Here is a 23,580-nt window from a genome sequence, read left to right as displayed (position 1 = left end):
CGCTAAGATTTCCTAGCGTGGTATCACGTGGCACTGATATACGTGACGCGATTCATCGCGTTCGATAAGAAGGCATCACGACTCAGACAAAGAGGGGTGATATATTGCCGACCACAGAGAAATGTTGTACTTTGAAGTTACTAAGCTTTCACATCATGATCCAGAGCAGCTCTGATGATGTTGTAAGCCGGAAGATTTCCAGGAGTAAAAAAGTGAGCACTTCGCCACCGACACCATGGGGAGCTTGCTGGAGAAGAACTCGGAAGCCGTGCGGAAGCGGATCGCAAGCCACACGTTCGAAGATGAGGATGGCGAGGAATATGAAGCATCGGAGTTTGGGGGCTTTGCGGATTACATGCGTCGCAAGAAGATTAAGCTTCAGAACCTCGACGCTGAAGTCCGTTCATCTTCAGTCGGCAAACCTCAGATCTTCCGCGGCGTCGTGGTGCACGTGAATGGATATACTCAGCCCTCTCTGAATGATCTCCATCATATGGTGGTTAGCCATGGAGGCGGGTTTATGCAGTATCTGGATGGAAAGACTGCTGTCACGCATATCATTGCATCAAACCTCACGCCGAAGAAGGCCCTCGAGTTCCGGCGGTATCGCATCGTCAAACCGGCATGGGTTGTTGACAGTATAAATGCTGGCAAACTCCTACCTTGGGATGCGTACCGTGTTTTGGATGAAGGACCAGGCCAACGGTTGCTTGGATTCGACCAGGGGAAGATTATCAGTCAAGTGAACACCCAGGAGCGTGGGTATCGCGAGCAGACAAGTACTAGTTGGTATACTAGTCAAGTCAAGAATGCAGCGGACGATATCAATCGTGCTGGAAGTCATAGCAAGCAGCTGAGTGCAAATCCACCGAAGAAAAGCATGGAGATACCGACGCCAAAGGGCAACCAAGACAGCCCGGAATCATCTGGCAACTTTGAGATCACATCTTCCCTGGAAGATGCACTTATTCAAGCAGCTCACACTGAAGGTCCCAAGGAAGCAATGGTTGCAGAGGTCCAGTCGGAGTTTGGCTACTCACCTGATCTTGAGGATCAACTACCAGATTCCATATCACCAGCAAATGTTGAAGAATTTCACCCCCCTAGAGTGGAAACACCTGATGCTGGGACATCTTTGAAGACCAGAGGCTCTTCCGTCCTTCCGGATCAGAAGTCGTCTCGCGATGGGGACATCCCGCCCCCTTCCAAGAAAGCTAGAGTCATGACTGCTGAAGAGCATAATGCTCTTCTACTGGCTGACCCAAAAGTTCGAAAATCATCGACAGCAAATCCAGACTTTATCAGACAATACTATTCTGAGTCACGATTACACCACCTGTCGACATGGAAGGCTGAATTGAAATCACGGTTTCAACAAATGGCAGCGGAGAAGACGGCCTCCCAAAGAGCAGCTAAACGGAAACCAGGATCCAGACGCTACATCATGCATGTTGATTTCGATAGCTTCTTCTGTGCAGTATCGCTCAAGAGTGCGCCGGAATATGTTGATAAACCCGCTGTCGTTGCACATGGTAGCGGTACGGGATCTGAGATTGCAAGCTGCAATTATCCCGCTCGCGCTTTTGGTGTCAAGAATGGCATGTGGATGAAACAGGCATTAAAGCTCTGTCCTGGAATTAAAGTCCTTCCCTACGATTTTCCAGCCTACGAGGAGGCTAGCAAGGGATTCTACGAAGCTATTCTGGATGTCGGAGGTATTGTTCAAAGCGTCAGTGTCGATGAGGCTTTAGTTGATATCACCGCATTATGTCTACCTGCTGGTGGTTCTGATGGAGTTGGGATCCGGGAAGGGAGCATCTGGAGGGAACAAGAAAAGGCGGATGAGATCGCCAATGGACTTCGGAAACGTATCAAACAGAAGACTGGATGTGAAGTTTCCATAGGCATTGGAGGCAATATTCTTCTCGCAAAGGTCGCTCTTCGAAAAGCCAAGCCTGCAGGTCAATATCAGGTCAAGCCTGAAGAAGTGATAAACCTTATTGGTGAACTTGCTGTCCAGGATCTACCTGGAGTTGCTTACAGTATCGGAGCCAAGTTAGAGGAGATTGGTATCAAATTTGTTAAGGATGTTCGCCAATTAACGAAAGAACGTTTGGTGACCGTTTTGGGACCAAAGACTGGCGAGAAGATATGGGATTACTCTCGAGGAATAGATAAAACCGAAGTCGGAGAGCAAGTAGCTCGAAAATCAGTGTCTGCAGAAGTTAATTGGGGCATACGATTTATTTCTCAGCCTGAAGCCGAAGAGTTTGTGCAAAATCTCTGTGTTGAGTTACAGCGACGTCTCCACGAGCAGAAAGTCAAGGGGCGCCAGTTCACGATGAAGATTATGAAGAAGGCCGCAGATGCACCTTTGGATCCACCAAAGCACTTGGGCCATGGAAAGTGTGACAGCTACAGCAAAAGCATAGTCTTGGGGGTCCCTTCAAATAGTGCAGAGGTGATGGGACGGGAGGCAGTTTCGATCCTCCGAAGCTACGGTTTCTCACCTGGTGAACTTAGAGGTCTGGGTGTTCAGATGACGAAGCTTGAACCTATGAAGGCGAGTGATGGACTGGCAGATGGAAGTCAGAGAAGGATTGATTTTGGTAAATCCGTCGCACCTAAACCGGCAAAACAGGCAGTCGAGGATCCTATTGATGATCCACAAACACCAAAGAAACCCAGAGTTACTTGGAACACGGAGAGATCGCAAGATCCGGAAGACCCAATCGATGACTCCACTCCTCAGAAGTCAAAGGCTGTTGCGTCACATCTTCTGGAGGGCGACGATCCAATCGACGACATAGACAGTCCGAAAAAGACAAAAGCCACTCCGGTACACCCTGCAGCGGCTATTGCAAGAGCAAATGCCTCTGATCAGAGTGCGAAGAAGTTGAACCTCACTGGGAGTCAGTTTATCCTTCCAAGTCAGGTCGATCCCACGGTATTGGCGGAGCTGCCGCAAGATATCAGATCCAAGCTCGTGGCACAGAGCAAAAACAAGCCATCCTCAAAAATTCACACGCCTACTATCAAATCAAGATCTGGGAGTCCAGCGACCAACTCAAGACAAAGTCCAGCCCCCCAGAACGTGTCATTACCACCTGATTTCGACCCGGAGGTATTTGAAGCACTACCTGAGGACGTCAAAGCCGAAGTCCTAGCATCCTACTCTGCTCAAGAACCCCCAGTTCGAGAAGCCGCTGCTCGAGCACAAACACTCCTCCCGCAGTCACCACGGAAATCCAAGCCCCTCCCGGCGCCCAAACGGACCCCGACGAAAAAGCGCGGGCGCCCGATCGGCAGCAGGAACAAAAAAGAAGATTCCTCGTCCACACTCACACAATCCAACTTCGCCCTCCCCAAGCCCGCCGCCCACCCCATCTCCGAGTCCGAAGACACCGCCGATGCGCTGGATCCTGAGTTCCTCGCTGCCCTACCCGAAGAGATGCGTCTCGAGATCCTCGCCGAGCACCGACGGACGCGGCTCGCGAAACGCGGCGGCCTCGTCACCGCGACGACGAAGAAGCGGCGTCCTCCCGATCCGCCACCCGTCGGGCAGCGGAAATTACGCTTACCGCCAAAAGAACCAAGACCGACGTTCACGACGAAGGATCTTTGGAGGGAGAGCGAACTGATGGAGGCGGTGCGCATGTGGCATGGGGAGTTCCGGGAGGAGGGTCCGCATGTGGACGATGTGAAGGCGTTGGAGAGGTATCTGAGGAGGGTGGTGGTGGATGAGAGGGATCTGGCGAAGGTGAGGGCTGTGGTTCGGTGGTTGGCGTGGCTCGTTGAGGAAGAGGAGGATGGGCAGGGGAAGAAGTTGTGGAGGGAGGGGCTGGGAGAGATTAAGGAGTGTGTACAAATGGCCGTGAAAGAGAGAGGTCTGGGAGCTTTAGATCTGTAGCATTTCCCGCGGCGTTTTAATGAGCTACGATACACGACTAAGAATACCATTTCAAGTATAATCGATGTGTGCCCCTATGGCACCTGTCTGTCCTGAACCGCGTTGGTACTGAATGCCTCCCCCTCAAGAAATCCGGTACCGGTCCTGGAAACAAGAACTCCTGGTATTCTCCAGGTCTCGAAAGCAAATGTCCCAATTGTCCCTTCCATGCAACCCGATACCCAGGAATAGAAGTAAAAACCTATCGTCCTCGCTCGGATCCATTCCACCCTTCTTCCTATCTCAAACAGCACCCCCAACAGCAACCGCCAGCGCCACACCCAACGCCAACCAACAACCCCAACGGCCACGAAACCCCTTCTCTTGGACCGCCGCCGCATTCCGGCGTCCGCCTTTCGTCTGATAAACATTGACATGTAGCGCGCCGCCACAGATCAGGGACCCATTGCCCACGCACGGCATATCGCACAGCTCCTCTCGCACCGGCATGTTCTTGAGAGAGAAGAAATCGGAGCAGTAGCATTCCCTATTCGTCAAAGGGTTGGTCAGACGCTGCAACAGAGAGGGGGAGAGGGAAAGGGGGGCAGGGAAAAGGTGGAGGAGACGAACTGAGCGTATTCCACGCCGGCGAATTTGAAGAAATTACTAAAGCAGAATGCTAGGCACATAGGCACTGTCATTCCTGGGAGTGCCTCGTCAATGCCACCGCTTAGGATGCGTGGTCCGATTTCTTGGGGTGAGGTTTCGTTGTAGCAGCCGATGTAGTCCCATTTCTTGGTCGATGGGTAAGTGACTGCTTGCTCGGCGGAAAGAGGGAGGATGAGAAGCGTGGAGAGGAAAAGGAATAGAGACAGTGGGGTCATGGTGATGGATTGAAGAGAATAGAGTGGATTAAGTATCTTATGTTTTTTCTCAATGGAATTGCCACTTCGGTAGTGATACGTGGAGGGGAAGCCCGGACGTGTGTGGATTGATATGTAAACATTGTACCTATATCTAACCATGTGTAGGAGGTAGGTGCTAGGTAGTAGGTAGTCCCGGTCAAGGTTTCCCCGTGCAACGCCTCAGTACACCAGGAAATGTATGGATAGCACTGGCAATATATACAATGCTCCTACCCCGCGCTGACACTGACTACCCAAGATTGCCACACCAGCATGGAATAGTGTTCGCAAAGGGGTAGAAGGCTATGGCTTTTGAATCTGAGAGACATGTTTGCGATATGGCTATAAGTAAACATGACCAGCAGAACAGACAGACCTCTAAACATCCGTTATCTGGATTTATTATTGACCTCCATTTCTGTGATGCAGACTCCTGTCGCGCATGCTTTCGGCCGCTACACAGCGCACTGATTGATTTCTTTACTGTAGTGCGGGCAAACTTCAGCGCTGCACTTGCCCAGCGTACTCTTCAGCTAACAGAACTGCGCTTTCTCTGGGGCGAGCAAGGTTCCTTAATACCTTGCTCAACTTCCTCATGAAGTTCCGGACCAGGAAGGGTCGAAGAGTATTATTCCATGGAAAACTATCCCCTTTCATAGTATCCTTGACCCGTTGACTGTTGGCTAAGAGCTCCAAATCCAACGGAATGGATAGCGACACTGGTCGTCTAGCGGCGTAGATGAAAGCAGGTAATGTGATGACTTCGTGGAGAGACTATGGAGATACCTTCTACATGTATAGAGAGATCTGAGATCATTGATTATTCGAACGGTTCACAAGGTAGAAAGAAAGGAGAGAAAGCCGAAAATCAGGTCGACTTAATTATGTCTCTATGTACCCGTCTCTTACTCGGCGCGCTTGTCAAAAGACGTCGTACAGCTACCTTAGACTAGAATATTCACGCCTCTGAATGAACGGCGTTCGTTCAGAAGCAGGGTGGCTCTAAGATGACTTCTCTTGCAATATTTTCTCGGATTCTGTCCAGACACGTAGACGCGTCGGACGTGTAGAAGTTCAACTGACTCGTCTCACTCCGGATCAACGGAAAATTCCCATCGAGTGACTTTGTAATATCGAAGTCTTCTATTGGCAAGGGAATAAAGCAAATTACTTGACCAATATATTCTACTTCTTCAACTAAAAACTTATAGGATAGTTCTATACGATTTTCCTTGGAATTTTATTCGGGTTCCATCCCTGTGGCTTATGTAATGCAGCACCTAGAAAGACAGTAGATGCTGAAAATATTCCCTCTGATTTGGATTGGTTATATATAATCCTGGAATTATTTTTATGATTGAATTCTCAAGTACGAAGGTTTGCATTCATGGGAATTTAGTTTGTTAATCTATTGCACTATATAGTTCGTCAGAATAGGTAGGTAGGTCATGGAGATGTTGACGAGGTATATCGCTTGAGTACGGAGCAGGGAATCCGCCCCGCTGGTCTCGACGATCCTTTCCACTGCACATCGGTGCGAATAGAGGCAGAGGCGCTTCTAGATCTCGACTCGGATCTGATGGACGGGAATTGCTAGTCACGGACTCAACTATTTCCGGAGAGCGTTTGATGCAAGTCGTCGATGCTCGTGCAGGTATCCGCCGGTGAGGCAGGTCGTTGGCCTTGAAATGTAGTCGCGGGTGCGGACGCTGGAGCTGGCCACGGCCTACAGACAGAGAGGGACTGATGCTTCGCTGCGCTGCCTTGGCTGAGTCCTGAGGCCGTCCGATGGATCAATTCCGAACCTCTGGACATCTGATACTCCCAAGAATCAAGACCCTTTGAGCTCCCTTTGGGGCCTCTGATATGCCTGAGATGACCAACAACGGCTCTTCTCACAGTTGCATTCAGCCTGTTGTTAGAACTTGGCAGTGCGGGACACCTTTCGGCCCTTCCCCCAAAGCCACCTTCTCCTCACTCTTGCGGAGGTGGTGCTCAAAGCGACTTTTCCTCCATCTCCAGCGCCGCCCCGCAAATACGACGTTATCTTGCCTGACCCAGGTGTTGTCAGTCTCGGTGACAGCTGTGTGGAGGGAAGGATCGGCAGGGCCAGAAACTCGTCGCCCATGCAGACTGATCGGACGTCCCAACGTCGGCCTCGCCCATGTATGTATGATGTATGGAGTATTCCTTATGGACCCAGTGCCGGCGAGGGGAGGGGCCCGCCAACTGCCAAGCTGGTTCACGAGCCCCGCAGAGCTCAACTAGGAGGGGTCCTCGTTGAGCTGCAGCTCCCACCATCATCATACATAGCGGTATACCGTGATACCGTGATACCGTGATACCGCTGTGCATCGTGGAGCTGGGCGGGTCTAAAGCGTCTAAAGGAACTCAAGGATCTAAAGGATCTAAAGAGCATCAAGTGATGATATTACTGTCCCGGCCAGATGCTCGGTCCGACTACGACTGCGCTGCTCGCTGTTTGTCCGCGTCCGTCCACAGAGAGAGGCCTGTTCTGCCATGGCTCCCCCCGGCTTCCCCACGGCCCCGCGGGCCTTTACCCCAGACCTTCAAGGTTCGGATCGTGACGGTGAGCGACGGCCTGCAGCAGAGAGCTAGATCCGTCCGATTTATTATTTCGTTTTATCATTTTGTTATTTTGACTGAAAAAAAGGAGTCTTGCAGTGACCCCTCCAACTGTTCTACAGCAGTGGGAAATACAAAGAATTACACCACACTATGAGTTAGACAGCAATTTTAAACCCCTTCTTTTTTCAGTATTAGCGCTGTCATTTTACTGTTTCTGTTAGGAATAGTGCCTGACGATCCCCCTTGTAAAGGGTACAAAATAACCGCGGGGTCCAGATCGCGAATATTGGTCTCTGACTATATTTGATTTTACCGCCCCAATGAGTAACATATCCAAGGAAGCGACTTGAGCACAAGCTTTTGAGTGGCTGCTAGCACTTTAAACTCAGCAGTTTAAAGGTTGAATCTGTAGAGTCCAGGATCCTCTCTTAGCTGCTTTTTGGCTACGATGGCTCTCGGTTCCGGCGAGAACTCATCGATCATAGCTCCCAGCTCCCATTCCTCCCCGTGCTGCTTGCTCTGTAAGTGGATGCATGTAAGCACATGCCGATGTCGCATTTCCTCCTTCATTGCTTGCTGCAAGAACAATAACCCCGATTGGATTGGGCTGTCCTATATCCTGGGTGACATAAATCCCCGGACTATATAGTTCTGTGTCTTCCTCCCCCGCAACACGTCGCGTCCTACCGTCGATCAATTGTTTCTCCTTCTTCTGCAGAACCAGGTGAAGGTTCTCTGCCATCATAATGCGGTTCACCTCCTCTTCTGTTGCAGCCATTGCTGCATTGACTGGACTTGCTTCCGCTCAGTATGATGGGGAGACATCACCCCCAAGCTACCCTTCTCCGTGGATGCGCGGTGGGAATGGCTGGCAAGACGCGTACGCGAAAGCACAGGAATTCGTGAGCCAACTCACCTTGCTCGAGAAGATCAATCTCACCACCGGTGTCGGTTGGGAAGGTCGACCCTGCGTTGGAAACACTGGATCGATTCCCCGACTCAACTTCCCTGGTAAGTGCTTTGCATGCCAACTTATGCAGTCGAAGCATTATGAATCTGACATTGACTACAGGACTTTGCTTGCAGGACTCCCCACTTGGAGTTCGTGACAGTAAGCATCCCCCGGTACGGTATCAGTTTTCGTTGGATTAACAAAACTATCAGCGGATTTCAACTCCGGCTTCCCCGCGGGTATCAATGCCGCAGCGACGTGGAGTACTCGTCTCATGAAAAATCGGGGGAATGCGATGGGCATGGAGCACCGTGGTAAGGGAGTCGACATGCAACTAGGGCCAGTCGCAGGACCACTTGGCAGAGTCCCTGAAGGAGGTCGCAATTGGGAAGGTAAGTCTGTCTTTTACATGTCGTGTGACTCCTGTCATCGCATCTCACACATACATAGGCTTCAGCCCTGATCCTGTTTTGACGGGTGTGGCTATTGCAGAGACCATTAAAGGTATCCAGGACGCTGGGGTCATTGCTTGTGCCAAGCACTTCATCGTGTACGAGCAGGAGCACTTCCGCCAGCCCGGCGCGACTAAATTTTCCTACTCGTCGAACCTTGATGATAAAACTATGCATGAGCTTTATCTATGGTATGTGGAACTCTCCAGGTGAATCAATTTTTCCTAACGTCTTCACAGGCCTTTCGCAGATGCTGTTCGTGCCGGTGTTGGCGCTGTCATGTGCTCCTACAACCAAATCAACAACAGTTACTCGGCCCAGAATAGCTACATCCTCAATCATCTACTCAAGAATGAGCTCGATTTCCAGGGCCCTGGTATCTCACCCCCTGCCCTGTTATACCAATCCAATACTAATATCATCTAGTGGTCAGTGATTGGTGGGCACAACTCACCGGTGTTGCGAGTGCCTTGGCTGGTCTTGGTAAGCTATTCAGAGATCAATTTCAGATTAGAGTCTAATTAGCGCAGACATGACCATGGCTGGAGACCAGGGTCTCGCATCTGGAGATAGCTTCTGGGGTTCGAATTTAACGGCAGCCGTCTTGAATGGAACCATCCCCCAATGGCGACTTGACGACATGGTTGTCCGAATCATGTCTGCCTACTTCAAGGTTGGAAGAGATACTGCCCGAGTCCCTATCAATTTCAGCTCATGGACCTTGGAAACCGATGGTTATGCTTACCCGGAGGCAAACGAAGATTACACTCAGGTTAACTGGCATGTTAATGTTCAGGGTGACCACGCCGCACTCATTCGTGAGATTGGTGGGGCCTCAACAGTCCTCCTGAAGAACACTAACAATGTTCTTCCACTCAAAAAACCGAAGAGCATTGCAATTATTGGCGAGGATGCTCATGACAATCCTGGTGGGCCAAACGCATGTGGCGACAGAGGTTGTGATACCGGAACCCTTGCGATGGGATGGGGTAGTGGGACGGCGAATTTCCCCTACCTGATTTCTCCCGTTACTGCTCTTAGGGCCCAGGCCGCAAAGGACAAGACCAGTTTTGCAAATGTCAGCAATAACTATGATCTTGAAGCCATAGCTGCTGCCGCCACTGGCGCGGAGGTTGCTATTGTCTTCGCCAACGCAGACAGTGGTGAAGGTTACATCACCGTGGATAACAACGAAGGTGATCGAAACAATCTCACTCTATGGGGTAATGGCGACGCGCTCATCTCATATGTCGCGTCGCTCAATCCAAATACTATCGTCGTCTTGCACACAGTGGGCGCTGTCATAGTTGAGGAGCATAAGAACAACCCAAATGTGACCGCCATTCTGTGGGCAGGTCTCCCAGGTCAAGAATCCGGAAACGCAATTACCGACGTTCTCTACGGCGACGTCAACCCACAAGCGAAGACAGTCTTCACCTGGGGTAAGAGCCGCGAGGACTATGGCGTAGACGTGTTGTATCAGGCCACCGAAGATCCGCCCCAGATCGATTTCACCGAAGGCGTCTTTATCGACTACCGCCACTTTGACGCTGCCGGTATTGAGCCCTCCTACGAATTTGGCTTCGGGCTTTCGTACACCAACTACTCGTACTCCAACCTGCAGATCCACAAGGAGAACCCGGGACCATACGAGCCCACTACCGGGATGACGAAGGCAGCACCGACATTCGGCACGATCGATTATGACCCCGCGCATGCTGAGTTTCCCCCAGGATTCCACGCCGTCCATGATTACGTGTACCCGTATCTCAGCGGCCCAGTCCCAACGGACCTCCCCCAAAACTGGCCCGCTGGTTCCCAAGATGGCAGTCCACAACCTCATCTCCCTGCTGGTGGATCAGGCGGCGGTAACAGACAACTCTACGATATCATGTACACTGTGTCCGCTACCGTGACCAACATCGGCCACGTGAAAGGCACTGAGATCGCTCAACTGGTATGTACACACACGCTCCAATTCCCTCCCTCCTTGCTCTCTCTCTCCATCACACAACAAACGCTTACTCATTAATCCCATAATAGTACATCTCTCTAGGGGGGCCCACCGATCCCAAAGTCGTCCTCCGCGGCTTTGACGACCTGATCCTCGACCCTGGCGAGTCGGAAACCTTCACGTACCAGATCACTCGCCGCGACATCTCGAACTGGGACCCCGTGGCGCAGGACTGGTTCATCAGCGAGTATCCCAAGACCGTGTATGTAGGAGCCAGCTCGCGGAACCTGCCGCTAAGCGCCACTCTGCCGTAGGCAGGCTGGCAGCTCAGGGAAAACTGAGCGAGCGTGCTTGGGTTAGGGGTGAAGAGCTATAGATACCTAGGTAGGTACATAACATAAATAAGAAAGTTAAATGAATAATTAAAAACGGTTATTCAAGCGGAGAACCGCCTGGGAGTGAGTGATAGTGCGTCGGTTGAAGAGATCCATTCATTGTTCAACTTTTATCTTATGCCAGGAATGTATTCGAGGCTTAGCGTATATGTACGTTGTGATAAGTGTGTACAGCGCTTAGACCACTATCTAATTGCCAAGGTCTATATATATATATATCACTTATAAGGCTAGATAGGTACATCTATCTATCTACTCGTCTTCACACCTTTGATTGGCTGACCGACTTAACAAGTGCTCACCTATATACATACCAACCAAGCATAGTACTAGACGTCTCAAGTCTCTCTAATAACTGAGTGTAGTAATATAGGCATTATTTATTCAATTTCCTCAAAACATAAACAACCTCGTCAACGGTCAGCTAGTAAGTAATTCATATTCCATAGCCAACCAGCCAGACTGAGCCAGTATTTCTTGAGAACCTCAAATCACTACTAGCTAACATTTTATCTAGAGCAAGATTGCAAACCTGCCCTGCCTCGAGGCTCACAAACTTCTACTAGCTCGCCGGAACCGGCTTTAGAAATGGCGGGTTGGTTGGTATCTCTTATCGGAAAGTAGGTAGATATAGTAGCTGTCCCTGAAGGAGAAGATATTACTACCTAGTCTTCTGATTTAATCGCGTCGTTTAATGGGAACCAGATAGTAGCTTGCTGCTAGATGTCAGCGTCTACTCCTCTAGCGACTCAGAGCATTGGTTCAAATATCTGACTCTTTGAGCCTGATGTTGCTTCCGATATGTGTGGCCGTGATCAACACGCAGAGCAGTCGATGCTGGTCCAAGCTAGCGACCCCCACCACGGATGGATTGCTGGTAGTCGAAATTCCATTCCCACCAAATTTGCCATCGAGAAAGTCTTTGAGAGAATCATGGGCGAGGGACCGTTTGATGACGAAGAACAAGAAGGCCAGTGGTGGCAGCAACTGCTATTAGTTCCGGCAGTAACAGGTATGCTCCTCCGTCAACAGAACCGCCGTCGATGGAAGCCGGCCGCGTTGGCACATATGTTTGCCCGTCTGCCTGGACTCCAGGAAATTCATTACGAGCCTTGGAGGAAATGGTTCCATGCTCAGCAACAGTGGACGGACCGAGGTGAGTGCCACTGCGTCAGTTCATCGTTCTCCGCCACTTCTGTGTTCCAGTTACACTATTGGCTGCTGATGACCTGCTAATACTGTTGTTCTTTGTAGCTTTACGACTTCTTTTTGAATCGCTCTCTTCCGATCGACTACGGAGACTCGTACTCTTCGAGAATTTCGACCAAACGTACCCAGCTAGCTACATGAATATGGGCGGTGACCCTATGCGAATCCCATCCTCTCATGTTAGCCGGGCGGTTGCTAACGCCAGTCTCACGCTTGAACACCTCTCGGCGTCGTTCATAGTGGACGCTAGCCATTTTTTGATGCTCGAGAACTTTCCTGGAAGTGGCCCAACTTAACTTGGCTTGCGCTGACTTCACGACTGCTCGTGCCACAGGAGCGCCCGACGGAGTTGGATGACATGCTCCGGGCAGCAGCAGCAGCGGCCATGAAAATGCCAAATCTTGAAACAATGGAAATATGGAACGGAGAAAAGGGATTGGCGATGCTCTTCAGGTACCAGCGAGCTGAGCAAGGGCAACCTGCTGTATTAACCTGGAGAGGAACATGGGAACTGACCCTGCGACCTCTCGTGATCCAGGCTTGGGACTCCGTAGCACTGAGGCATCGCGGCCAAGGACATGTTATTGTCAAGGAGTTGCTGAATGCTGGTGCTTGTGTCAAGTCTCATGGTGATGCCATACGCCATTTGAAACTGTCAAGGCCGGTCATTCGCCCTGTCTCATTGCGGCAGATTCAGATGGAGCACATAATTCGAGAAGGAGTGCAAAGCTAATAGCCCAATATCTGCTACCAGTCTAGGAATATGCGGGATAGCTTACCCTGGAACATTTTCCTTGCTACAAGCACCAGCGAATTTCGAGGATCCAACACAACACAAGCCGAGGCTCAGCAAATTTTTGTAAGCGTAAACAGTGGGCAAAGCGCTCTATGAGCCCCCCTGAGAGATGTGATACATTCGACCCTAATGTTTCCTGCGACTCCTCCGCGCATTGGATTTAGTATCAACCTCGACAGTACTGGCAGTTCTTACCCGTACCCGACGAGTCTTCCTATGACCATGTACGTTAGAACCAACTTCTTCCCGAGCTTCTATTACAACCGACCCTGACAGCTGTTGTGGCTCAAGTGGAAGCGAAACATTTTTTGATGACTGTGGTGGAGTTATTGGATTGTGGATTAGAGCATCGGGAGATGCGTCTCCATTGTCCGCGGTTAGAATTGGCACAGAGAAGTCCTCATTGTTTGCCGCGGAACTCCTTCGGCATTCTCTTAATAATTGGTCAGTTGGATGCACCCCGTCGTCATAGGCATCGCAGTTGTCCTCATCTGGTGTAGCTGACAAGAGAGCAACGGAATCATTCGATGTTTGCTGCAAAGATATTAAAACGTTAGGCGAAGTTTGTGTATTTTCCGTATTCGCATATGCCCACAATGCATCTTTCCTTTTAGTTGCCCACTGGTAACCAATATCTTGAGCATTCCTAGTATGCCTGTATGCGGTTTGAAAGTTTTCGAATGAAGCACGAGGGTTATCGCAATTGAGTAGATATTGATGATACTCGACAGCAGTTGCGGTCTCAGTAGCTGCCTCTGCATTGCCTCTTCCATTGCCAGCCAAATCATAGGTCGTTGGGTGCGACGGTGTAGGAATCCGTACCGCGTGATGGCCATAGAAGTTAAGGATCTCACCATTGAATGCGACTGTGAGCGCCTGCGTTTTACCATAAAAATTGTCGTCGGACTTGCTTAGATATTTATGCTTAGCACGTGCTCCCTCCGTCATAAGCGCTCCATCATAAGCACATTGCAATTTTGCTTCCTTCGTATCTCCATTAGAACTCTTGAATTCAACAGCATAGGCCGGCATCGCCTCATTATATGAGGAAGGAGCAAGGTCTGCAGATAGAGCCTCGACCGCCCTTGGGGGGTAGTCAGTCTTGCGGTAGGACTCAACAATATCTGGTTGAGCATCACTAAGGCGTGTAGTAAGATGGTTATCCACTGCCGACCAGGCATGATTAGGTCTTTGGAAGTAGCCTGAAATTCCCCGCCCTGCAGTCCGTTTGGAAAGCAGAGGGTAGGCGGAAATTTCTACGGCAAGTTCGTTCTCATGATCCTCAGTAATTGTAAGATACTCTTTATAGGCCGATGGATCGGGTGGTTCAGACTCTCGTGGTTGGTCTAACAATTCTCTGACGTAGGCGACATCATCTGGAGCTCGTGCGTCGGAAGCAGCGTGAACGATGTTGTTTCGTTGCAGTTGTGGACCAAAATCCTTGTCAGTAGTAGTTGTTGCTGTAGAAGACGACCGGCCAGTAGACTTTCTCCCAGCAGACTTCCTTCCTCGTCCTCCCATTTTTTCCAATAACTTCATAGAGGTCTTTCGGCACCGTTCTCAATGGCTCTATCGGGTCCATCGTACGGAGCAGACATCATGCCTACCTGAGAGGGTCTGATATGGACCGGGCAGCGGCCGCTGAGCAGCTCGACGTTTACTGATCCGTGTAGAAGGTGGATTCATGGGGGGCAAAGGCAACTATGAGTAGAAGCGTGTGGTGTTGATGGGTTGGTGTTCATGAGGAGGTCCGGCCAAACCAGAGGCCCAAAAGTCAGAGCAAGGTGTGGCGGGATTTAATTTGCTGGCGTGCGGTGAAAGATACTGCATGCTCAAAAGCCAACTTTGCTCAAAAGCCAATCGGGCGTCGAAAGGTTTGGTCGATGGCGACACGACGAGGCGATTATGTAGTTGTAGTGTTCGCTGACGGGACGGGCACTATGCGATAGCAATCCCCCACCAACTCCGCGCGCCCCGTTAGCGGCATCGCTACTTTCCGGGGTATTATTGGCGGGGCACGAGCCGAAAGTCCAACGACGGGGGTCTGGAGGGGATCAGGGGATACTGGGAGCTCGTGAGACTGAAAGACTGGATGGGAGAACAAGACAATTCGTCGTAGGTGGACCATGGATCATGGGTATAGGTGGATGATATTTACTCTGGGTCTGTATCGAGATTCGAGGATATCGAGTAGTATTGATGCGGTACTATCCCCCTGGGATAGTATGTCTTTCTCTGCGGTTCTTCCCTGTTGCTATCCCGTATATATATGAATGAAGGATTGACAACTACGTTAGGTAAGTATAATGACCATCCTTTCAAATAACATAGTCAATTATCAGGACAGTGGCTCTTGGGTACTTGCGTCGATTCTCATCTATCAACCTGCGATATTTAATTTTTTCAACATTTCGTCCGTACTTGGGCCTACATTGACCTTTTGCGCATCTTTGCCCTCGACATGTCCATCTGGTTGCGCTACCACAGCGGCAGCGGCAGCGGCTTTCCTTGCTGCTGCAGCTGCTGCCCGTTTCTCCGGGTCTCCCTTGTCTTTGACCTTCTTCACTTTCACAGCAGCCTTCTCAGGGGGATAGGCTTGTAGTGCGATTTCTTGCCATTCTGGAGACGCTGTGTACTCAGCTTGGATTGGCTTGAGGAGCTCATTGAGGTGCTGTGTCAAGGCAGCTTTTAGTAATTGCGGCGTGAGCTGTAGGAAGTTAGTGAGGAGTCACGTGAGTGGATTGAAAACACTTACAATATCCGCGATATAATCCTCCTTCAACTTTGCAACGCTTGTGTAGACTAATGGTTCCTGGTCCTTCCTTTGTACGATGAAAGCCGGCTCCTTATCAACTTTCAGTGCCAAGGCTCTGAAGATGACATGCTCGACGAACGCGATGACCCCGTTCCCTTCTACCTCCTTTGGCACACACTTCGCCTTCTTCAGCTTCTTCTCGACCGCTTCCGGTGTATCTAAAAGATCTATCTTCGAGTCCGGGTCACTCGCACTCATCTTTGAAGCCTCTCCTAATCCGGGTACCATCGTGTTCATCAGATGCGCCCTGACCTTGTAACCGATCGTTGGTAGGTTCTCCATTGCAAATGTGAAGATCTTCCGCTGATCTACTCCACCGAATTGAGCGTCCACATCCAAATACTCCTCGTCTAATGCCTGCATCAGAGGGTAGATCAAGCCTCCCAGTGTTGGGTCATCAGTCTGCTTCACCACTTCCGCACCAGCCTTCTTTGCAACATTAATCCTCGTAACCCCCTCTAATTTGAACCTGTCCATAGTGTAATTCTTCTCTAGCTGGTAGGAACTCCCTAGCACAAACTCCAAGCGGCTGATATCAACACCCACGGCCCGCAAAGTGGCCTTGACAACTTGCTCGTAGTACTTCGCTCGGAATGCGACGAGTTCGAGAGGGGCTTTCATGTTGTCGAGGTAGGCATGAATATCTGCGAGGAGGATCTTGACATGGCAGCCAGCAGCCAGGAGCTCTGCGATCTTCATCATGGGGACAAAGTAGCTAGACAAGGCGTTAATAGAGTTTAATCCTTATTGAAGAAGGGCCTTTTTTCACCCACCCGCAATGGGGACGTCCCGTCGTTGCGGTACCCCAGTAGACCTTCAACGGGCGTTTCTGATTGAGGATTACATCGTCGATGATTTCGGGGTTGAGGACTTCGGCGAGGTTGGCTTTAATGAGGGAGATTGACTCCTCAGGGCTTAATTTCGAAGCCATCTTGGAGACTTTTGGAAAAGGAATAACTAGAGGACGTCGATCCGTTGACGCATAAAAGAGCGGAAGTCCTTGGAGAGTTTTGGAGAAGAATAACTGAAGGATGTTGACCTGTTGACTCACGGAGGAGAGGAGCGGAAATTCTTGGTGGGGGTTCTTGGTGGGTTGTTTGCGCCTAAGGCAACAAGGTCACAACTCCAGCTGGTTGACGATTGGCACGTGATATAGACTTTAACGACATCTCCTTTCTCTCGCCGCATCCCACTGTGATGTGCAGGAGAACCGGCGATATTTCTATATTTACACTATGTTGCACTATGGCAGCCCATCACTGTGATCCCTCACCCCCCAACTTCCCACAATACCCATAGCTTTCTCATCGCCATTCTCAACTCTTCCGTCCTGCAACACCTCGGCCAAACATTTCCATGGATCCCTGCTTCCACCCCATTTCAAAACGCTCTCTTTCATCCTCTCACCAGCTTCCCTATCAATGCTCTTGGATCCCTGTCCCTTCTCGAATACCACTTCCCATATGCGTTTCGCCAACACCCGATCAAAGAGATAGCTGTAGTACGAACTTCCATAACCAAACAAATGCCCAAAGAAACCCTGCCAGCAGGTCCCTGGAGGGTCAGCAGGAAGGACCCCATGCTCGTGCTGGAGAGAGTGATATATCTGCGTGCTATCGAAAGAGGCAGATAGGGGGAGGGTGGAATGATAAGCCTGATCAACCATCGAGAGTAAAATTTGGTTTTCATTGTCAGAGCCTTCGAATTTCTTATCCAAGGCAAGTCTTTCTGCTACCATTTCATATGGTAATGGTTGATCTGTTTCATAGTGTCGTGCGAAAAGGGCTAGGACTGATGGATCGGCAGCGAAATGCTCCATGAGTACGGAAGGCAGTTCAGCGAAATCTGTAGCGCAGCGAGTGCCAGCGACGTTTTGGAGGGAGGTTCGGCCGAGAATCGAATGGATTGCATGGCCCATTTCGTGGAAGAGAGTGCTGACTTCTAAGAAGTTTAGCAGTGATGGCTGTTTGCCGTTGGAACCAGTTGCGAAGTTGCAAATGAGAGCTATCGTTGGCAATTGTTTCAGGATGCCGGAGGTCTTGGAAGTTGCCATGCCGTCACTGGCAGACTCTTCGGGTGTCGCGAAGAGGGGATTATGCAAGGCCGCAGCTTCCTCGAGTTCCTGATCAGTGATTTCACGTGAACAGCGGAGTGTGAAATGCGCTGGGTTTGGTGATTTGCCAGGACGCGCAAAGAGATCGCAGTAGAGGACTGCAACATGCCCGTCTGTTTCTGATACAACGTCAAGGCGTCGGACATCAGGATTCCACGTCTCGCCTGGCGTCGTCTCGCGAGGAACGAATCTAACACCATAAAGGCGTGTGAACAACCTTGATAATCCTTGCATGACCGTACCAAGAGAAAAGTACGCTGAGAGGAAATCGGGATTCCGTGATTTCGACCGTGCCATAGAGAGAACCCGCGCCTGGTAATATTCTTTATCCCATGGTTGAAGAACTGGAGTCATAGCATTAGGATTTGCCATTTTGGCCTTCAGAAGCTCTGCCATCTCCATCTTTACTACAGGTCTATTGTCTTTCGACAATGCTTGCAGGAATTGGTTGACCGATTCTGGCGATTTTGCCATTTTGTCCCCAAGGGCTAAGTGGGCGTAGCTATCAAACTTTGCTAGCTTGGCCAATTCTGCTCTCTTTCTCAACAGTGTCTGTAGCCTTTCCAAGCTGGCGCGAGAGGAAGTTCGGGAGGCCATGAAAATCTCTTTCCTAACCTCCTCATCTTGAACAGAGCGTAGAGCAGCGATCGAAGGATAACCAAGGGTTGGTATATTGACCTGACCCCATTGAGTATATTTCCGTGCGAGCATAGGATCCATTCCTTGCAGCTTGCTGCTTTGAAAGGTCAAATACTCCTTCTCTGGTGCCATATAATCCACGAAGTCTTGGCCAACCTCGCTAATCTCCTGCGAAAGGGTTACAAAACGTTCCCTTTGTGATCGAGGCAGATCAATGGCTGATTTGCTAAAGTCTCTCTTCAAAATTTCTGCTACTGCAAGCTCTTCTTCGCTCCAACCAGACACAACTTCCGGTGTATTCATAGCAATATTTAGTTGAGTATCCAGCCCCTGAGTCGTATTCAAAACATTCATATACTCAAACATCATGGCATATGCTCTCGTAGCAGCTGCTTGTATCTTCGCGTCCGGATGTGTAGCTCGCACGAAGTCCGACAGGTCAATGACCCGACACAACAAGTCACTGAGTCTATCCAGTTTCCGCGCAACCTGCCTGTATTCATCCACTGAGGATGCACTCAGCACCTCCTCCACCATTCTCTGTGCCTTCCTCAAAGTCGTATTCGCGAACTCTTCGAAACCTCGAGGTTCCGTGAGGTATCGGTTTTTGAACAGCCCACTAGTTTCGCTATTATGCCCGTACTTGGAGGAATGTGAGAAATCCTTCCATACATTGGGCGAATCGAAGATCTGCCGTAAAGTCCTGTCATCGTGCTGGGCTCCAGGAGCTGCATTGTCGATAAGGACGGGTCTAGGTTCGTAGTACCGTGAAGTGGAAGTAGCAAAGCGCCGTGCTACATTGCTCTGCCGCTGGATGCATTTCGAGCATGTCCATGGTCGAGATATGGAGCTTTTGAACATCCTCCCACCGTATGGACTTCTCTCCTATATGTACAGAGGTTGGCGTTACTGGACAGCGGGATTGTCATCGCATGGAAGCTTTATGAAGTTCTCTGAGCCGCTTATGCAAGCTTGCATTAAAACACGCGACATCGCAAGCTTAATCGACCTCGGGACTTCACACCTCAACACCACTCAATTGCGCCTCCACATCAGCACCAATTGGGACATGGCTTCAAGATTCGTTCTGCGGCAGGTAAGATTATTGCTCACTTCAATTGACTACCGACTGACATTCCTCCAGCGCCTCGCGCCCGCAGCTGCCACTGCATTCGTTGCCGGCTTAACACTCTTCCCCAAGACAGCCCTTCATGCAGAAGCTCCGGAAGGATCAGAGGTACGTCTTGCGGCATTCTGGATCTCCAAGAAAAATATGCGCTGACTCCCCCCAAAGCCGAAAAAGCCCATTTACGATGACTACGATGTTGAACCCTCCTCCCCGTCAACACCCTCCAGCCAAACAGAGGTCCCCGCCAAATCGCCGACACCTACAGACCGTCTGGCCAAGCAGATCGGAAAGACTCGTCTCTTCCTGTACGGTCACGTTTCTGCCGCGGAAAACAAGATCAACGAGATAATGGACTCTGCCTTCAATCTCGAATCGAGCTTCGTAAGCACCGTCGCTTCCTTAGCACCACCTCCTCAATCCGGCGAAAAGTTAATGCCAGGATCACTCTATGTTCTTGTTGCTGCTATGACGGGGAGCATTGTGACGAGAAACCGGAACATTGTGTTGAGGGCTGCTCTTCCTCTGGCTGTCGGTATTGGCGCTGGATGGGTTGTGCTGCCAATTACGATGCGGAACATCTCGGATCTGCTATGGAAATATGAGGAACGATTCCCGGCTATTGCCGATGGACATATCAGAACCAGAGAGGGTATCGAGAAGGCTTGGAGTATGGCAAAGCTTCATTCTCAACTGGCCGTTAATGCTGTGGATGAAAAGGTTACTTCGGGTAGAGAAGCGGTAGAGGGATGGGTCAAAAAGGGCAAATGAATGGGGTCTTGTTAGCATTCAAGACACCATTTTTCGTAGATTACTATACTTTGTATAAACAATAGAAATTTCCTGCGTTCACCCCATAGCCAAGCGGACTGGGTGGTCTTCTATCAACAGCACTCAATCGCGCGCCTAGACTCGCCAATTCGAATGCATGTCCTCGTTTTCAAAATGTTTGCTATATACGGCAAGCCCCTCTCATGTCTGGCTGATATGGGTCGCATAACATCAATCCATCTGAAATTCTTCCTCTCGTCATTTAGTCCACTTTCCTCTCTTCTCGACACGCATATTTGACTGATGAAAGTTCATTCAGCCCTCAGTTATATAAATTCCATACCATTCTACTTTGTCTAATGGATCAAGTGTACTGCAAAAAGAATCCGGAAACTCGCAGAGGCATGACCTGCACACAAGATCACAGTCGTCCAGGAGCGACGTGTTAGGGAAAAGAAGAGGTGGAGGGCGGGGTGACACGAATGCTTTCTACTATCACACAGAACTTCGCAAATTAGTCATGCAGTCATATGGTACGATAGAACACGGAGCTTGAGGAATGATTGCGCGAGGGAATAGAGTTACTATCAAAGACATGGGCAGAAGGCGTCAATGGGTATCAAACAAATGAATAGACTCGCTACCGGTAAGTTCAGGTATTTACAGGTGTCAACATCAGCAGCTGGCTCTCCCCTTCATCTAGAGTAGCGTTGAAAGAGCTGTTGAAAACCCCCAAGTCAGCACCCGTCCAAACATTACTGATATGATAAGAACCCTGTATCCCGAGATCTGCCCATGACACCTTCACCCCTTGCGGTCCGCTGTACGTGGTCCCGAAACCCCCTTGGCCTTGGTCCGGTCCATAATTCGCAAGCACCACAACAGCAGTCCCATTATCACTAGGCCCCGCAATCCAAGCTTGCAGCTGCTGAGACTTGTTCTGCCCGGTTCCCGGATTGCGGGGCTGCATAGGATACTGGGCGGTAAACTGAGCGACGTTTAGGGCATTGGGGGCGCTCAGTAATCGTATGCCTAAAGCGTCGAGTTTGGTCATGTCGGATCCAGATATGAGATTCGCGCCAGCACCGATCCAGTGAGTGGCTATTGTCTCTCTCATACTGTCTGACACTCCTGTTATGCTCTGGTTGTTGCCGACGTAAAGATTATCCAAATCTGGATGAATCGTCAAGGTGGGTTGATCGCTGGCTGCAACCACTCCGCTGATGAAGTCGCGGTAGTTTTCAATGGCGCGTTGAACGGTCTTCCATGCAACGAAGCTCGAACTACCGCTGTTATTGATGTCTTGATCAGTACGCATGGAATCGGCGTTCGCTTCCCATATATCTAGGTATGTTGAATTGCGCTCCAGTTTCCAGGATATGTCTAGACGCATCGCTCCACCAAATCCCTTGATTGCATTGTGGTACGCTATCACGGACCCGGAATTGTTAGCTGGGAGATGTCCCCCGTTATCTGGTGATCCGGGGGTTACATAGTCCAGCTTTATGAGATCCACGCCCCTTTTGCAGTGTCAGCTATGTTGCAAACTAAAGCTAGATGTTACTACGTACCATACAGCAAACAAACCGACAACGGAGTCGTGCCACTGCTGTACACCATCCTTCGAGAAATCAAAATCACACCTAGCAAATCCATCATTGTTTCCGCTGAATGTGGCATTGATAGGTATATTGGTGCCATATATCATCTTGTCGCCATCATTGCAAAATGCACCAGGCAAGATGTATACGCCAAGTTTGAGGTTTTTGGAATGAAGGTACGACGCTAGAGTCGAGATGTTGAATATGCTCGAGTCGTAAACAATGCGGCCGTACTCATCGCCATTTGCGCCGACGCTCCAGCCAGAATCCAGGGAGATGTAGTAGTCACCCGTATCGAAAATTGAAGAAGGCAGATTGGCAACAAGAGCATCGGCTTGCTCTGTAACATGCTCTTGGTCGAATTTAAACGACGGGTTGATAGAGGGATTGGCTTGGAGCCCAAACGAGTTCCAACCTCGCGGAGCATTGGAAAAGCCATTGGGCGTGTTGCCTGTCTTTACGACTTTTAGGGGCGTTGCTTGGCTGACCGCAAGACCAACCCAAAGGAGTGACAGAAGTACGGGCGCCATTCTTTTTGAAGAGAGAGACATCTAGGACGAGTGTTAGCAAGCTGATATACTATGACGTTTGGAGTTTTCAACTCCAACGGGGACAAACGAAACTGAATACGTTACATTTCCAAGAGGATTTTGTATAAAGCGTAACTCATGAAGAGCACAAAGCGCTTGATCATAAACTAAAATAAAGCAATGAGGTACAGACAGGGTATTTATAAGAGGGTTATGAGGGGTATCTGATATGAACTCTACCTAGTCACTTGTCTTCGTGTGGCTCACCTCATCCTACGCTTTTTCATTACAGTACTGCGCTGCATTGGGAAATTCTCATCGCAGTTCTCGTCGTGTCCGTCAACACGTGGAAAAAAATTCTGATTGTATTCGACAATTACCCGGTAATAAATTGCCTGAATCCGGTGGAAGGAGTTGGTGGTTCATGCAGTGTGTTGGCCACGTGATAGATGTCACTGCAGGATCTGCAGGTGTATCAAGGGGTCTAGGCGTGAGGCAAAGCAAAGGGGTTTTGCCTATAGAAGAGACGAACTGAGGCATCGTTTCGCCAAATTGAACGCCGCCATCCTTCGGATACCCCGGACAGGGGGAGGCGCTCAACGAAGATGGTCTCCAGGCGTAAAGTACTGGCTCGCAACAAGGCTACCGCGGATCTGGAACAGAGGTAGAATCCATGGCCCGCCATGATACTGCAAAATGAAGTAATAGGAATGTAAATTATGGAAACTTTACTCCGTAGGATTAGTTTTCGTCTTGCATGTCGAGACTGAAGTATTTTCAACTACCAGACGAGAGGCAAGTTCGATAGTCTGTGACGCGACCTTGTAGTTCTTGCTAGAAGTTG

At 49.9% G+C, this 23,580-nt stretch overlaps 9 protein-coding genes across 9 annotated transcripts; 4 read left to right on the top strand and 5 right to left on the bottom strand.

Annotated features, from left to right (window-relative positions):
* The first annotated feature begins 94 nt into the window (after positions 1-94).
* M430DRAFT_35539 (hypothetical protein) lies at positions 95-3,959 on the top strand. Its single transcript, XM_024866760.1, has one exon. The coding sequence runs from the start codon at positions 236-238 to the stop codon at positions 3,908-3,910; it is 3,675 nt and encodes a 1,224-aa protein (XP_024720443.1). The 5' UTR covers positions 95-235; the 3' UTR covers positions 3,911-3,959.
* Positions 3,960-4,192: 233 nt separating this feature from the next.
* M430DRAFT_276743 (hypothetical protein) lies at positions 4,193-4,773 on the bottom strand (the record flags this gene model as incomplete). The annotated part of the gene is made up of 2 exons (XM_024865688.1): positions 4,193-4,436; positions 4,520-4,773. The coding sequence occupies 2 exons, from the start codon at positions 4,771-4,773 to the stop codon at positions 4,193-4,195; spliced, it is 498 nt and encodes a 165-aa protein (XP_024720442.1).
* A 3,097-nt stretch (positions 4,774-7,870) lies between these two features.
* Positions 7,871-11,055, top strand: M430DRAFT_59326 (glycoside hydrolase family 3 protein; the record flags this gene model as incomplete). The annotated part of the gene is made up of 8 exons (XM_024868791.1): positions 7,871-8,394; positions 8,456-8,494; positions 8,548-8,727; positions 8,786-8,978; positions 9,027-9,163; positions 9,214-9,270; positions 9,318-10,744; positions 10,831-11,055. Exons 1-8 carry the CDS (start codon positions 8,130-8,132, stop codon positions 11,053-11,055), a joined length of 2,523 nt encoding a protein of 840 aa, XP_024720441.1. The 5' UTR covers positions 7,871-8,129.
* A 765-nt stretch (positions 11,056-11,820) lies between these two features.
* On the top strand, positions 11,821-13,115 carry M430DRAFT_67247 (hypothetical protein). The gene is made up of 3 exons (XM_024869278.1): positions 11,821-12,292; positions 12,391-12,584; positions 12,629-13,115. The coding sequence occupies exons 1-3, from the start codon at positions 11,938-11,940 to the stop codon at positions 13,076-13,078; spliced, it is 999 nt and encodes a 332-aa protein (XP_024720440.1). The 5' UTR covers positions 11,821-11,937; the 3' UTR covers positions 13,079-13,115.
* A 16-nt stretch (positions 13,116-13,131) lies between these two features.
* On the bottom strand, positions 13,132-15,063 carry M430DRAFT_250370 (hypothetical protein). Its single transcript, XM_024865183.1, has one exon. The coding sequence runs from the start codon at positions 14,678-14,680 to the stop codon at positions 13,268-13,270; it is 1,413 nt and encodes a 470-aa protein (XP_024720439.1). The 5' UTR covers positions 14,681-15,063; the 3' UTR covers positions 13,132-13,267.
* Positions 15,064-15,313: 250 nt separating this feature from the next.
* Positions 15,314-17,011, bottom strand: M430DRAFT_141472 (hypothetical protein). Its single transcript, XM_024862714.1, has 3 exons — positions 16,730-17,011; positions 15,897-16,671; positions 15,314-15,848 (listed from the first exon to the last, which is right to left on the bottom strand). Exons 1-3 carry the CDS (start codon positions 16,885-16,887, stop codon positions 15,522-15,524), a joined length of 1,260 nt encoding a protein of 419 aa, XP_024720438.1. The 5' UTR covers positions 16,888-17,011; the 3' UTR covers positions 15,314-15,521.
* A 77-nt stretch (positions 17,012-17,088) lies between these two features.
* Positions 17,089-19,633, bottom strand: M430DRAFT_35536 (hypothetical protein). The gene has a single exon (XM_024866759.1). The coding sequence runs from the start codon at positions 19,567-19,569 to the stop codon at positions 17,200-17,202; it is 2,370 nt and encodes a 789-aa protein (XP_024720437.1). The 5' UTR covers positions 19,570-19,633; the 3' UTR covers positions 17,089-17,199.
* Positions 19,634-19,727: 94 nt separating this feature from the next.
* M430DRAFT_67244 (hypothetical protein) lies at positions 19,728-20,647 on the top strand. The gene is made up of 3 exons (XM_024869277.1): positions 19,728-19,804; positions 19,853-19,945; positions 20,003-20,647. Exons 1-3 carry the CDS (start codon positions 19,778-19,780, stop codon positions 20,603-20,605), a joined length of 723 nt encoding a protein of 240 aa, XP_024720436.1. The 5' UTR covers positions 19,728-19,777; the 3' UTR covers positions 20,606-20,647.
* A 610-nt stretch (positions 20,648-21,257) lies between these two features.
* Positions 21,258-22,736, bottom strand: M430DRAFT_102927 (glycoside hydrolase family 27 protein; the record flags this gene model as incomplete). The annotated part of the gene is made up of 2 exons (XM_024860829.1): positions 21,258-22,125; positions 22,177-22,736. The coding sequence occupies 2 exons, from the start codon at positions 22,734-22,736 to the stop codon at positions 21,258-21,260; spliced, it is 1,428 nt and encodes a 475-aa protein (XP_024720435.1).
* Positions 22,737-23,580: the final 844 nt, after the last annotated feature.

This window comes from Amorphotheca resinae, assembly GCF_003019875.1.
Source record: "Amorphotheca resinae ATCC 22711 unplaced genomic scaffold M430scaffold_7, whole genome shotgun sequence".
NCBI lineage: Eukaryota > Fungi > Ascomycota > Leotiomycetes > Helotiales > Amorphothecaceae > Amorphotheca > Amorphotheca resinae.
Note: the sequence above shows the minus strand (reverse complement) of the source record. Positions and strands in the feature narration are given on the sequence as shown.

Bases quoted from the DNA above. Each gene is read 5' to 3' on its own strand.
- M430DRAFT_35539 (XM_024866760.1), top strand. From the start codon at position 236: ATGGGGAGCTTGCTGGAGAAGAACTCGGAAGCCGTGCGGAAGCGGATC.
- M430DRAFT_67247 (XM_024869278.1), top strand. From the start codon at position 11,938: ATGTGTGGCCGTGATCAACACGCAGAGCAGTCGATGCTGGTCCAAGCT. The intron at 12,293-12,390 runs GTGAGTGCCACT...TGTTCTTTGTAG, and splicing joins GCAACAGTGGACGGACCGAG to CTTTACGACTTCTTTTTGAA. The intron at 12,585-12,628 runs GTGGACGCTAGC...CTTTCCTGGAAG, and splicing joins ACCTCTCGGCGTCGTTCATA to TGGCCCAACTTAACTTGGCT.
- M430DRAFT_250370 (XM_024865183.1), bottom strand. From the start codon at position 14,680: ATGAAGTTATTGGAAAAAATGGGAGGACGAGGAAGGAAGTCTGCTGGG.
- M430DRAFT_141472 (XM_024862714.1), bottom strand. From the start codon at position 16,887: ATGGCTTCGAAATTAAGCCCTGAGGAGTCAATCTCCCTCATTAAAGCC. The intron at 16,672-16,729 runs GTGGGTGAAAAA...CGCCTTGTCTAG, and splicing joins ACGGGACGTCCCCATTGCGG to CTACTTTGTCCCCATGATGA. The intron at 15,849-15,896 runs GTAAGTGTTTTC...AACTTCCTACAG, and splicing joins AGGATTATATCGCGGATATT to CTCACGCCGCAATTACTAAA.
- M430DRAFT_35536 (XM_024866759.1), bottom strand. From the start codon at position 19,569: ATGTTCAAAAGCTCCATATCTCGACCATGGACATGCTCGAAATGCATC.
- M430DRAFT_67244 (XM_024869277.1), top strand. From the start codon at position 19,778: ATGGCTTCAAGATTCGTTCTGCGGCAG. The intron at 19,805-19,852 runs GTAAGATTATTG...ACATTCCTCCAG, and splicing joins CAAGATTCGTTCTGCGGCAG to CGCCTCGCGCCCGCAGCTGC. The intron at 19,946-20,002 runs GTACGTCTTGCG...CTCCCCCCAAAG, and splicing joins AAGCTCCGGAAGGATCAGAG to CCGAAAAAGCCCATTTACGA.